Genomic DNA, 12,530 nt, shown 5'->3' on the forward strand with positions numbered 1-12,530 from the left:
TTTAAACATGAAAAAAATGCTTTTTGGTTCAAAATCATCACTAGTATTTACGGGTCGGGGGCAGTTTAGATGCTAATCTCACATGCGTGAACATCCCTGGCCCGAACTATATGGAACAAAATTATGAAAGTAGACAGAATTGCAGACGGTGTTGGTACTAGCTTCACAAATTCGATTACAAAAAAGATTGGAAATGGAACAAATACGTTATTCTAGCTCGACATCTGGTGCGGTTCCGAACGGTTGTGTGACACATATTATAAACTTTTCATGCTAGAATCTGAGAAGAATGCAAGAGTTGCTGAACTGATCAATATTCAAAATTTATCACTCTCCGGAACATGGAATTGGTTACATCCACTTAGAGGACACACTTTAAACGATTTAACCGAACTTGCTAACTCAATTTCTTCTTGTATGTTGTTTGACAGGCCATATACATGGATGCGGACACTTGATCCAACTGACATCTTCACCACGAGGTCCCTCACCGCCATTTTAGACAACCTGAAACTCAGCTCCTTTGCCTCTAATGAAGAAACAGTTTGCATCAAAAGTATTCCTAAAAAAATTAACATATTTATTTGGAGAGTAAAACAAGGTAGAATCTCAACTAGAGTCGAACTCGATAAGCGTGGTATCGATCTAGATTCAATTATATATCCTCTTTGTAACTCTCATGTTGAAACTGTTGAGCACGTACTTATTCATTGTCCTGCCTCGTCACAAGTATGGATGCTTGTCTTACATTGGTGGAACCTTCATCAAATTCCAGTCACCAATATGGAAGATGCTATCTCAACCAATCTCACTTTCTCAACCAATGCACTAGGTTCCATTATTTGACAAGCTACTAAATGGTATACTATATGGAAACATAGGAACTTCGAGATCTTTAACAAAAACGAATAACATCCCGCCGCAATCCTTAACATTATTCAAACCCAAAGCTTTAGTTAGATATCTAAACATTGTAAAAAGACATCCCTCGAGTGACATCAATGGCTAATAAATCTATAATCATATGCGGCTTCATCCCAACAACGTTCCGGGATTGGTTAGCACGATTTATGGATACTTCTCGCGATCAGTGGCGGAATTTGAACCCGACTCGAGAGGGGGCGAAACTAATGGTTCTAATTTATAGTGCTTTTCCAATTATTGAGTAGTTTATGCTACTATGCATTTCAATTTTTGGTTGTTATGTTCCTTGTGATTAAATGGGTGCTTTAAAGAAAGCTCTGTAGGCGTTTGTTTCGGCACTGCTTTCTCTTACTCTTCCCAACTTGTCTATTTCAAGTTCATTCCGGGAGCTTAATTTCCACAATTGGCGTGTAGTTGGAAACTTGTATCAATAAAGTATTCCTCTTCCTTGTAGGGATGACATCGGGTCGGGTTTGGGCCGGATTTTGGTAATTCTAGACCCGAAACCGATTAGGAAAAACCCTCCCAAACCCGAACTCGTCGGGTCCCCATTTAGTTACTAACAGCGGGTAATCGGGTTTCTCCACGGGTATTCGGGTCCCCATTTACTTAAGAACTATTAGATAAATGAGTTATCCAACGGTTATTCGAGTCTTTTTTCGGGTATACGGGCCGAGTAATAGGGTAAACGGACCGAGTAATCGGGTAAACGGACCGAGTAATCGGGTATACGGGCTGGATATATGGACTCGGGTCTTTTTTCGAGTATACGAGGCGGGTTATCGGGTTTGTGTCTAAAACCATCCCCGAACCCGAACCCGAACCCGCAATAAATTAAAAACTATCCCCATACCCGACCCTAGACCCATTTACCTGGCCCGAACCCGGCCCAAAAATATCGGGTTTCGGGTTTTCCCATCGAGTACGAGTTTTTTTGCCATCCCTACTTCCTTATATAGTTAAAATATAGGCTTACCATGTAAATTTTTATCATTATTAATGAAAGTCTTATTTGCTTTTCAAAAAAAGAAGTTATTTATGACGACGTGTTTACGTTAACAAAAAAAATATATATTCATGACGTCATGTATGCATCTATAAAAAGAGTTGTGAACAATGATGCAGCTGAAAATAACCGATTTTAGTCAACCTTTTTCATGAGCATTAATATAGTTAGAAACAATAAACAAAGTGATAAAATCATCGTTTGTTTGGAGCTTCAATTTTATTGAAGTCTCTTGTTTTATATAAATTTCGTTTTTAAGCTGGAAAACAAAGGTGATAAAATCATAAAATGATGAGAGATGTACGATATAAGAGAAAATTGATAGATGCAATATTATTTTGGATAAATTCATCAAATATATACATTAACAATTTTTAATGTACAACTTATTAAGTAATGCATAGTGTGGATCTAAAGTGAAATATCATTACCCAATATAAAAATCGCAATCATTAAAAACTTGAGATTGTGCTACTAGCCGTGAATCCAGAAAGCTGAATTAGTCAATGACTATGAATGGTCAAATTAAAGTGATGGCCAAAGAAAACAAGTTTGAATAATTCTTCCTCTTATTCTTCTTCTTGTTATATTGGTATTCATGTTTGGCAACCAGCCGCTACTTTTTCCCATATATTCTACAATTTTCCCTTAAAACCCAAAATTCTATTGCATCTCATTTTGAACTCTAAAAAAGGCGAATCTTTCTTATTACATAAATATAATCAATCATCAACAATTCAAATATACATATAATAAAGAAGCTAATATGAGTAGCAGTCAGAAATTGGAGGATGATCATGGTGTGATGGAGATGACAGGTAAAGTGTTGATCGCTACCATCATTGCTTTGTTTATCGTCCTCGTCCTCATTTTCTGTTTCCACATATACGCAAGGTGGTTATGGCACCGTCGTCAACAATCATCACTAGATAATAACAATAATAACCGATTTGTTCGTCAAGACCAACATTCGGCTGCTGGTGTAACCGTCCTCCGTCGTGGCCTCGACACTGCCTTCCTTAAAACCATACCCATCTTACAATTTGAATCGAAAGACCCGAAAGATGGGTTGGATTGCTCTGTTTGTTTATTTGAGTTTGTGGATGGAGAAAAGATTCGAATATTACCGAAATGCAATCATGTGTTTCATGCGGAATGCATTGATATGTGGTTTCATTCGCATTCAACTTGTCCCATCTGTAGAAACCCTGTTTCTGAACAAACCCAAGTTTCTGTTGACACTTTACTGCTAAACCACCACCAACAACAACAACAACAACAATCGAGCGATGGGGATTCATTCCCAACAAATGTTTTGTTTTGGGGTGATGAAACAGAAGTAGTTACCACTTTGACATCTCAACTGGGAGAACTAGAACCTAACAATAATAATAATATTCACCACCATTCTATTTCTTCTGAACCAAGATGTTGCACTTCATCATCATCATCATCATCATCATCATCATCATCATCATCATCATCATCATCACAGACGAATAATGACAGAATGAAGCCAGATTTAGTAATAGATATACCAATTGCAAACCAACATTTAGTTGACAATGGTGATCAAGATGCCCTGCAGACATCGACTCCGATTGACATCATTAAGAAGAATTGTAAGCAGCAGTAGAAGGAGGTTTTATCCTTTTAGCCCATCACCCAATAACATTAATAATTAAATATTAATGTTGTTGCTCATCAATTAACACCTCATATTTTGTTTATTTTTTCATTTCATCTCATCGTCCATTTTGTATATATGGGAATGGAATAGAAGCAACAACAGTGTACTATATACGGAGTATCTTTCTTTATATTGTTTCTTTATTTATTTGTTTGTTTATTTATGTATAATGGGGGTAGTTGTAGTTAGTTCAAGCTTCTCTGTTGTAGTTGTTCAGAGTCAAGTCAAACTCTGTTGCAGAAGCAACTGATTGTTGGTAAATAAAAATTTTCGGATTTCATTATCTATTACTCCGTATCTATTATATATTGAGCATATCATAGCTACGATTGTGTTATTGAAAGTGGAACTTGCATGTATAACTGTACAAGTATAACATAGTCTTAAACTAGTTGGGCGATCTGGCTTTGCGCCGGTTCTTCACCCTTGATTAACATTAATTACATAGCTAATTATTGAGAAAGTAATTATTTATCATTTTTTTTTTTCATTTTGTCAAGGAATGATAAAAAATAGTTATGTGATTGATTTGTAATAAACGTGAAAGTAATTATTCATCATTTTTTGTTTTACTTTTCGTCTTGTCGAGAGAAAAGATCCAAATGCTCAATCAATAAAGTGAGAAGTACATCAACGATTGGTACAAACTATTTAATAAAATTGGAAAAACTATTTATATAATATATATATGTATATGTATATAGATATATAATAACAATAAAGCAGTTATTAAAAAATGAGTTACGTAGTTAATTTATAATAAGGGAAAAAGTTAAACAATAATAAAGTGAAAAATTATGTGATTGATTTAATAATAATAATAATAATAATAATAATAATAATAATAATCATAATAATCATAATAATAAAAAAATAGTTATTAGATAGAAAAAATTATGTGATCGATTTATAATAAATGAGAAGTTTAATGGTTAAATTATAAAATGTGAAAAGTTTGTGGTAAGTTTATAAAAACTATAAAGTGAACTATTATAAAGAGTGTGTCTGAATTATAAAAGAATTAAAAGTTTGAAGTAGATTTGTGAAACTTGTAAAAGTCACTATTCATTTGCCCTATACCTTTTAGATATATAAATAGATTAATGTGTTTTTAATTCTATGCTTGGAGGGAAGTTTTAATTAGAGAGACAATATTTTGAAAAATTTACCTATCTCCTCGTTATTAAAAGATACATACATATAGCTTATGTATGGTTCGAGAGAGCCAAACTCTTATAACTAGAAGATCACATTATGCATATACAACTTATTTAAAATACTCCCTCATACATTAACTACAAGTGATTTTTATTAAATTTCCTCCGTCTCAAATCTATTGTCTCCAGACAAAAAACACACAATATAAGAAAAAGTGAGTGACACATGTACTTTTTTATTAACTTTCCAGTCTTACCCGTTACTTTTTACCCATCTTTTTGTCTTACATGTATAAAGTAGAGGCATAAAAGAACTTTATCACATTATTCTTTTCCATTTATGGAAGTAGACAATTAATTTGGAACATCCAAAAAAGGAATGATGGACTATAGAATTGGGATGGAGGGAGTAGTAATTAGCAGTGTTTTTATTTTTCTCTCCAATGCACTGTCCTCTTTATTTTCAATTTTTTGAGCTCCCTCATCTCCTCTGCTCAATCTCTGCGGTAATTCCTCAACCACCTTCTTCTGGTCATCATGGTTCACCCTCAATCGAAGATGGTTGGTTCTACTTCTCCAACAAGTTCTATGCTCCATTCAGTTCTTGAGTCTACCCTAAACTCCCTCAGTTTTCGGGGATATTCAACCACCTCCCCATCAACGGCTAGAAGCACATATCTATTTGATGCCACTGTGCTAGTAGGTGGTTTACCCATGAATCACATGACATAAGATGAAGATATGTTTGGCACTAGTGAAATGACCCATTCATATACATTATAAACGATTCACAATAGTTGATTTCATCACGAGGTATTTGACCTCTATATGATATATTTTACAAACATTGCATTCATTTTTAAAAGACAAACTTTCATTTCATCGAAAGTTGACGACATGCATACCATTTCATAATATATCCAACTATAATTGACTTAATAATAATCTTGATGAACTCAACGACTCGAATGCAACGTCCTTTGAAATATGTCATGAATGACTCCAAGTAATATCTCTAAAATGAGCAAATGCACAACGGAAGATTTCTTTCATACCTGAGAATAAACATGCTTAAAAGTGTCAACCAAAAGGTTGGTAAGTTCATTAGTTTATCATAATCGATCATTTTTATCATTTTAATAGACCACAAGATTTTCATTTTCATTTCTCATAAATATACGTCTCATGCATAGAGACAAAAATCATTCATATGGATTGAACACCTGGTAACCGACATTAACTAGATGCATATAAGAATATCCCCTATCATTCCGGGACATCCATCGGACATGATAAAACAACATCGAAGTACTAAAGCATCCGCTACAACGGATGGGGTTTGTTAGACCCAATAGATCTATCTTTAGGATTCGAGTCAATTATGTGACGCCCCGTACAAAACCATCGTGTACGATTCGTCAACAACAGGATCTTTACACGGTGAAATACTATATGCTGTTTGAAAACCAGTTTGCATTCATAAAAAGATAGCGTTTTACAAAAGATAACGTGACACAGAGGTCATTACAAAGCCATTATTCAAATAACATAAGTTGCGAATGCAAAATAAAAGTTTCATGATTGAGACATCTCTAAGTAATGCAGCGGAAATCTAACACAGCAGGTCCTTAACAGCAAATCAATAACACCAAGACAGCAAGTCTAACAGCGGAAGCAACAAACCTCTAAGCACCTGAGAAAACATGCTTAAAAACGTCAACAACAATGTTGGTGAGCTATAGTTTAAATTGTAACTGTAATATAAGATTGACCACGAGATTTCAATGTTTCAAAATAGTATGAAAAGTATATGTATAACCGTGGGCACATGGTAACTAGACTTAACGTAAATTTAAATATCACCCCCTAAAAGTTTACCTGATGAGTGCGTATGTCCTCGAAGTATTAAACACCCGTTAAATACTAGCGCGACTAGCCCGAGTGGGGATGTCAAACCCTATGGATCCATATCTAATATTCGCGTCTACCGGTTCAAAAACCAATAGTAAAAGTATAACCTTATGCCGTTGTATAACCCACACATATGTAAAGTTTAAGTACTCGTGTCAAGTAAGTAAAACATAAAAAGCGCATGTATTCTCAGTCCCAAAAATAGTAAAAGTAAAAAGGGATGCTATAACTCACAGTGATAAAAGCGGTAAAGTCGGTAATGAAAGTATACAAGTAGTAAGTTGGTCCGAAAGGTCGTCAACCTAAATCAAAGGTTACTAGGTCAGTATGTTATCCTTATAAGTTCTAATAGTGCATAAAATAAGTTTAAGTGTCATCATCATCATCATTCATCATCATAAAAACTATGTAAGTTTGACAAGAATAGAGATCGAAACTATAGGCTGACTTCGGTCAGATGTTACGACATCTACGTAAATCGAAAAGATGCGTAGTCAGTGGCTATGGCTCCGTATATGAGTCCCCTAACCTCTGACCAATTTTCAGAACCTAACTCATCTTTGTTTGACCGTGGCGACGGTTTAAGTGCGAGTAGGTCAGAAATTTCAGCACAACGTTACAAGGGCGTAGTGACTTTCGGAGGGCCATAAATCCTAAACCGTAACTCGGATTAAGACGAGGCCTAAACAGAAAATCATCTACTCGAACCGAAATAACTGAAAATCAACTTTACAGTATCCCAGGTTACTGATCAGATCCCGAAAAAAGTAAACAAGTGCTCCAGTGGGGTTCTTAGTGCTTGATGCTCATCACGGTTCTCATCCTTGATGCTTGTAGCTTCAAGTGTACAACTCGTTGATGGGTTAGCATCACCTTGACCAAGATTCCACCATCAACACACAATAAGTTAAGACCAAGTAAGAACACAAATTAATTAAGAGTCTTAGATGGATGATGAACCAAAGTTACATCATATCCTTAGTCTTAACACAATTACAAGTTACATTTACAACTAAAGCTACAAGCTTTACATTAATCAAACAAGTATGAAAATAATCTAAGTCAAATGAGGTGATAGAACCCTAAGCTAGAGAGCTTGGATCCCTTTCACACAAGTTATAAGGTCACAAAGCTAGAAAGCTTGAACCTTTAGTGTTCTTGAAGAACTTGAAGCATAAAGCTTAGATCTTTAAGTTATATGAAGATCATAAACACAAGATTTGATCTTTATAACAAAATAATGAGATCATAAGTTAGAAAACTTAGATCCAACAAAAGATATGAAGATCCAATCTAAAAAGCTTGCATCTTAATTGTTCTTGAAGATCTTGAAGCATAAAGCTTGGATCTTTAAGTTACATGAAGATTACAAACACAAGTTTGAATCTTTATAACAAAATAACAAGATTAAAGTTAAAAGATATAGATCTACAAAGTGGGTGAAGATTCAAAGCTAGAAAGCTTGAATCTTCCATGTTCTTGAAGGATTCAAATCTAAGTTTGAATCGACAAGATGTAATCAAGATCAAAGCTAAAAAGCTAGACCCATGATGATGATGATGATGAATTCGTGGTGATGAGAAGGAGAAGAAGAAGAAATTCAAAATACTTACACTTTTAGAGAGAGAAAGAACTAGAGAGAATTAGAGAGTGTGTGTGTGAATTACAAATGAGAGCAAGTGTTAAATGGATGGAATAAGGGTGGTATTTATAAGTGAATGGGGTGAGGGTGGGGTAAGTTGGCCATAAATTTGGAGGGGGGACAAGGGGGACAAAAGTTTGCTTTTTGGTTAATGGTTGTCTAAAGTTGGTGCTTATGTTAGGATCCAATGCAACATTAAGGATAATACTTGACACAAATGCTAGTATGTTCCCTCTAATAAATGGAAATTTGTCTTACTTATTATTAGGTCACTAGTAATTAATAAGTGGGCTAAATAAATGGGCTACTAGCTAGAGTAGGGTGGGCTTAAGTCCAACAAGGTAGAAAGTCCAACAAGACTATAGTAACCATAATTAAATTACTACACATTATTAAGCATCCAAAAACCCAAGTAATTATTATTATAAAATAATAATTAATATTTCGTAGTCATAATATTCTGATTACGACAAAAGTTAAACGTGTGCGCAGTTCGAGGTTTATTCGAAACGTCAAGTGACACTAACGGTCATAAAGGCTTCCGGTGATCAAGTTAAGTATCCTACGTACTTAAAGGCACGTTTTAACACATAAATGAAAGTAAGCCATGTGTATAAAGATTCCAGAGTATAAAGTAGCACAGTACGCACAAATACGCAGTTTTGCTAAAACACAAGGCACAAAAGCAAGTCGAAAAAGTCGGGTCGTTACATTACCCACCTGTTAATGGAAATTTCGTCCCGAAATTTGAGGAGTGACTAAAAATGGTACCGTATTTAAATAAGAAGTAGCTTATCAAGGTTCTGTGAGACTCGTAGGCTCAGAAGTGAGTTATTTACCTCGAAAGGTACTTGGGCGTATAAAAGTAAGAATAGGTATATTCCATTAATTAAGTCTCTTGTCCTAAGAGATCAACAAGTTTATTTCATTTCTTGCTAACACGAATATGTCATCCGAATATATACTTACAGAAGGAAATACGATGTTTTTAGCCCTACAGGCATCTTCAGTAAGCTGCATGGAATACATCATGAAAGTTACCAAACTCATCTAAAACATTGAATGCTTATGTCGCTATACAAAGCTGACTGATAGAATGGGAAACATGGTGATCACAACATACTGCGTGTGAACTTATCCTTGGATGAAATGGAAGCATAGTTCCATAATGTAACTTTATCCTTTCAGTTACATGTTAAAGTTATGGTTAACATCAACTAGAACAACTTATAGTTGCAACCAACGAAGGAAGGAATGTGTATCTGTGTTATAGACGTTTTAAGCAGTCCCTTCCAAGAGGATAACAAGATTCATAGATTCTTAAAGTATTTAATATTACATTTTTGAAAGAAAATCGTACGAAAGGTGTGATTTTTGAACGAGAGTGAACTCTTCGTACAACGAACAAGTTGATCTGAATATATCCTTATACTTAAGGGGATGCGCGGATGAGAAGATACGTGAACTCTTGGTCCTAAAGAATGGTTTACTCCAAGTGAAAAGAATCTTCAAAAATGATTTTTTGTACCTCAATATACTGATTCATAAAGATGATGTTTACGAGGGTGTTGCAATTAGCCGTGAATTATTGAGAGTAGAAATTCGCCTAGTGCCTTTCCTACGATAGGGTGACCACCGAGTGTACCTCAGAAAAATGATTTATCGGCCCGCGTTTTTGCCAAGTCTAACCTTAAGAGGAACATTTTATGAGTGCAAAGATTTTCTAACAAATTTTATAAGACTGTCACTCAAAGTGGCTCAAGAGTTTTTAACAAAGATTTTAATAGTAAGCTTCATCCTTAACGGAGGGAGAGAAAAAGTGTGATCCCTACATGGTGTAGTCTAATACGAAAACCTTTAATAAAATCAACCGAGGAAGTTTTGAAAAACCTTTAAACGTTTGATGTGACAACATAAACGGAACGAAGTTTCTAGTAATCTTAGAAGTATGTACAACGTGCACCGTTTTGCACAAAACTGTTTGTCTTAAGTTAAACAACTCAGCAAAGGAGTGATTTTTAAATAGTTTGGAGGTATAACTTGGTATGTACTAACCAAAATAAGTAAGGGTAAATTTATACATATATGATTTTATAAATCGCATAAGTGACAGAAAAACTTTATTTCTTTCATTTGTCCATAAATCTTGTGAGGACCGCACAAATACGCAACGTGTAAAAATTTTAATAAACATAGTTTTTCGTATTTCAGAGGTTACGAGTTGAAAAAGATCGAGTGAAGAATCTTTGAATCATCGGTTGACATGTTACTAGGTAATGAAAACTAATGAATTAAATGTAGTTTTGATAATTATCAGGACACAAGTCTTTGGGCCAAAAATGTTCACGTGCGAAGCCGTTGCTAAAAGTGAGGTATGAAAGATAGAGCATGAGGACGAGAAGTTAATCGCTTCTTGACTTTGCAAAATGCCAAACAGATTACGACTAATATTAAAGTTGGAATACTGATGGTGTTAATATCACTAGATGAGAATCCCTTGGAATAAGTCAGGACTTAGAGTTATGTATGAAAGAGAATCGTTCCAACAGGTGTGGCAAATATGATCCTTGGGGTAACGCAATAATTTTGAATGGTTTAAGTGTTAGTGGGTGCCCCAAGGCTCTACATGACGTGGTAGTAAGTGCCTTTATCACACACATGAATCTCTCGGTTTCGACGGTTGTGAAGTCTTCATGATGACTTGGATACGAATAAGCAACGAAAAATTTTATATAGTAAGCAATGAAAATTTTATAGAAATCGTTTAAGGTGACAATGTAAGAAAAGAAACGAAGTTCTTAGTAACTAGGGTTATGTACAACATGTACTGTTCTATGTAACATATCTTTCGAATAAAAGAATGGATTTGTAAAAGTGAAAGTAAAATTTCATGTGTACTCATAAAAATAAGTAATTATTTACTTTAACATATACGGTTTCTAAAATTTGTACGAATGACAATAAATTTATTTTTATAAAACTTTGAGAGGATCGTACAGTAAAATAGTGTGTGTAAAATTTTGGCAATAAAATTTTCATATTTCAGAGCCTACAAGTTGGAAAAAGCTTCATGAGTAAAAGATTTTTGAAAATTTTGGGTGATTTTTGAGGTAATGAAAACTATTGCATGTAAATGTGGTTGATGACTATTAGTAGGGCATAAGTCCTTTGACCAAAAATGCTTAAGTGTGAAGTTGTTACTTATAAGTGAGATACGAAAGGGAGAGTATGAGGATGAGAATTAACCTCCCATTGATTCGGAAAATTTTGAACTGGTATAACTAATATCAAAGTAAGAAAGATGATGGTGTGATTATCACCGAACAAGGAATCTCTCGGAATAAGTTAGGATTTAGAGTTGCGTAAGAATGAGTATCAAATAAGATTCTTGGGTAGTCCTAAATATAGAATTTGAATCGATGAAGTGACGGGGTACAATTTCCTTTATGTATCGAAGTTTGTCCATTACATCGGTTTCCTTTCATGGCTAGAAAGTGAGCAGATTTGGTGAGGTGGTCAATGATAATCCCGATAGTGTCATAACTGCCTATTGTTTTCAGTTGCTTCGGGATGAAATTCATCGTCATCCCTTCCCATTTCCATTATGGGATCTCGGGTTGTTGAAGTAATCCAGATGGCTTTTGGCTCACCATTCTCGCGAGGTATACGAATAATCTTCTTACTATAAATAACTTTCGCTTTCATCCTTGAAAGCCAGTCCATTCTAACTATTTCATCAAAGCTTCCTAACTCGATGAGTATTAGGTTAACCCTAAAGTTCATTCCAACTTTTACATCAAGCTTCCTAACTTGATGAGTATTAGGTTAATCTTAAGGTTCATTCCAACCAAATCTTATTATACTGCTATGAAATTTTTTATCAATCTTCTCAAATAACATCTGCTTGTGCGCAGGTAACTAATCCCTTCCAACTACTACTATAAAACTTCCAAGTTTTGTTGGCATGAGGTCATCTCCAAATGACCCACCTGTTAATTTTAAGGTACTACCTTAAATTACTCCTCTATCTCTGCCAGCTTACCATTAGCTTATCCTATAGAATACTTAACGCTCATGGTTGTTAATGGCTTATCAGTCATAACACTAAGGTTCTTAGATATAAGGTTTCTATCGCTCTGGTATTAAACAACCTCGAGACTATAAAACGTTGTGACGAATCGTCCCCTAACTAAAATCAGG

General features: G+C 34.8%; 2 protein-coding genes across 2 annotated transcripts; both read left to right on the plus strand.

The window, feature by feature from the left end:
* The first annotated feature begins 270 nt into the window (after nucleotides 1-270).
* LOC139839383 (uncharacterized) lies at nucleotides 271-846 on the plus strand. The gene has a single exon (XM_071829448.1). The coding sequence runs from the start codon at nucleotides 271-273 to the stop codon at nucleotides 844-846; it is 576 nt and encodes a 191-aa protein (XP_071685549.1).
* Nucleotides 847-2,563: 1,717 nt separating this feature from the next.
* LOC139843802 (RING-H2 finger protein ATL3-like) lies at nucleotides 2,564-3,857 on the plus strand. Its single transcript, XM_071833956.1, is given in 2 exon segments — nucleotides 2,564-3,502; nucleotides 3,504-3,857. Coding segments are annotated over 2 exon segments (918 nt in total). The 5' UTR covers nucleotides 2,564-2,696; the 3' UTR covers nucleotides 3,616-3,857.
* Nucleotides 3,858-12,530: the final 8,673 nt, after the last annotated feature.

Source organism: Rutidosis leptorrhynchoides, chromosome 4, assembly GCF_046630445.1.
Source record: "Rutidosis leptorrhynchoides isolate AG116_Rl617_1_P2 chromosome 4, CSIRO_AGI_Rlap_v1, whole genome shotgun sequence".
NCBI classification, from domain to species: Eukaryota; Viridiplantae; Streptophyta; class Magnoliopsida; order Asterales; family Asteraceae; genus Rutidosis; species Rutidosis leptorrhynchoides.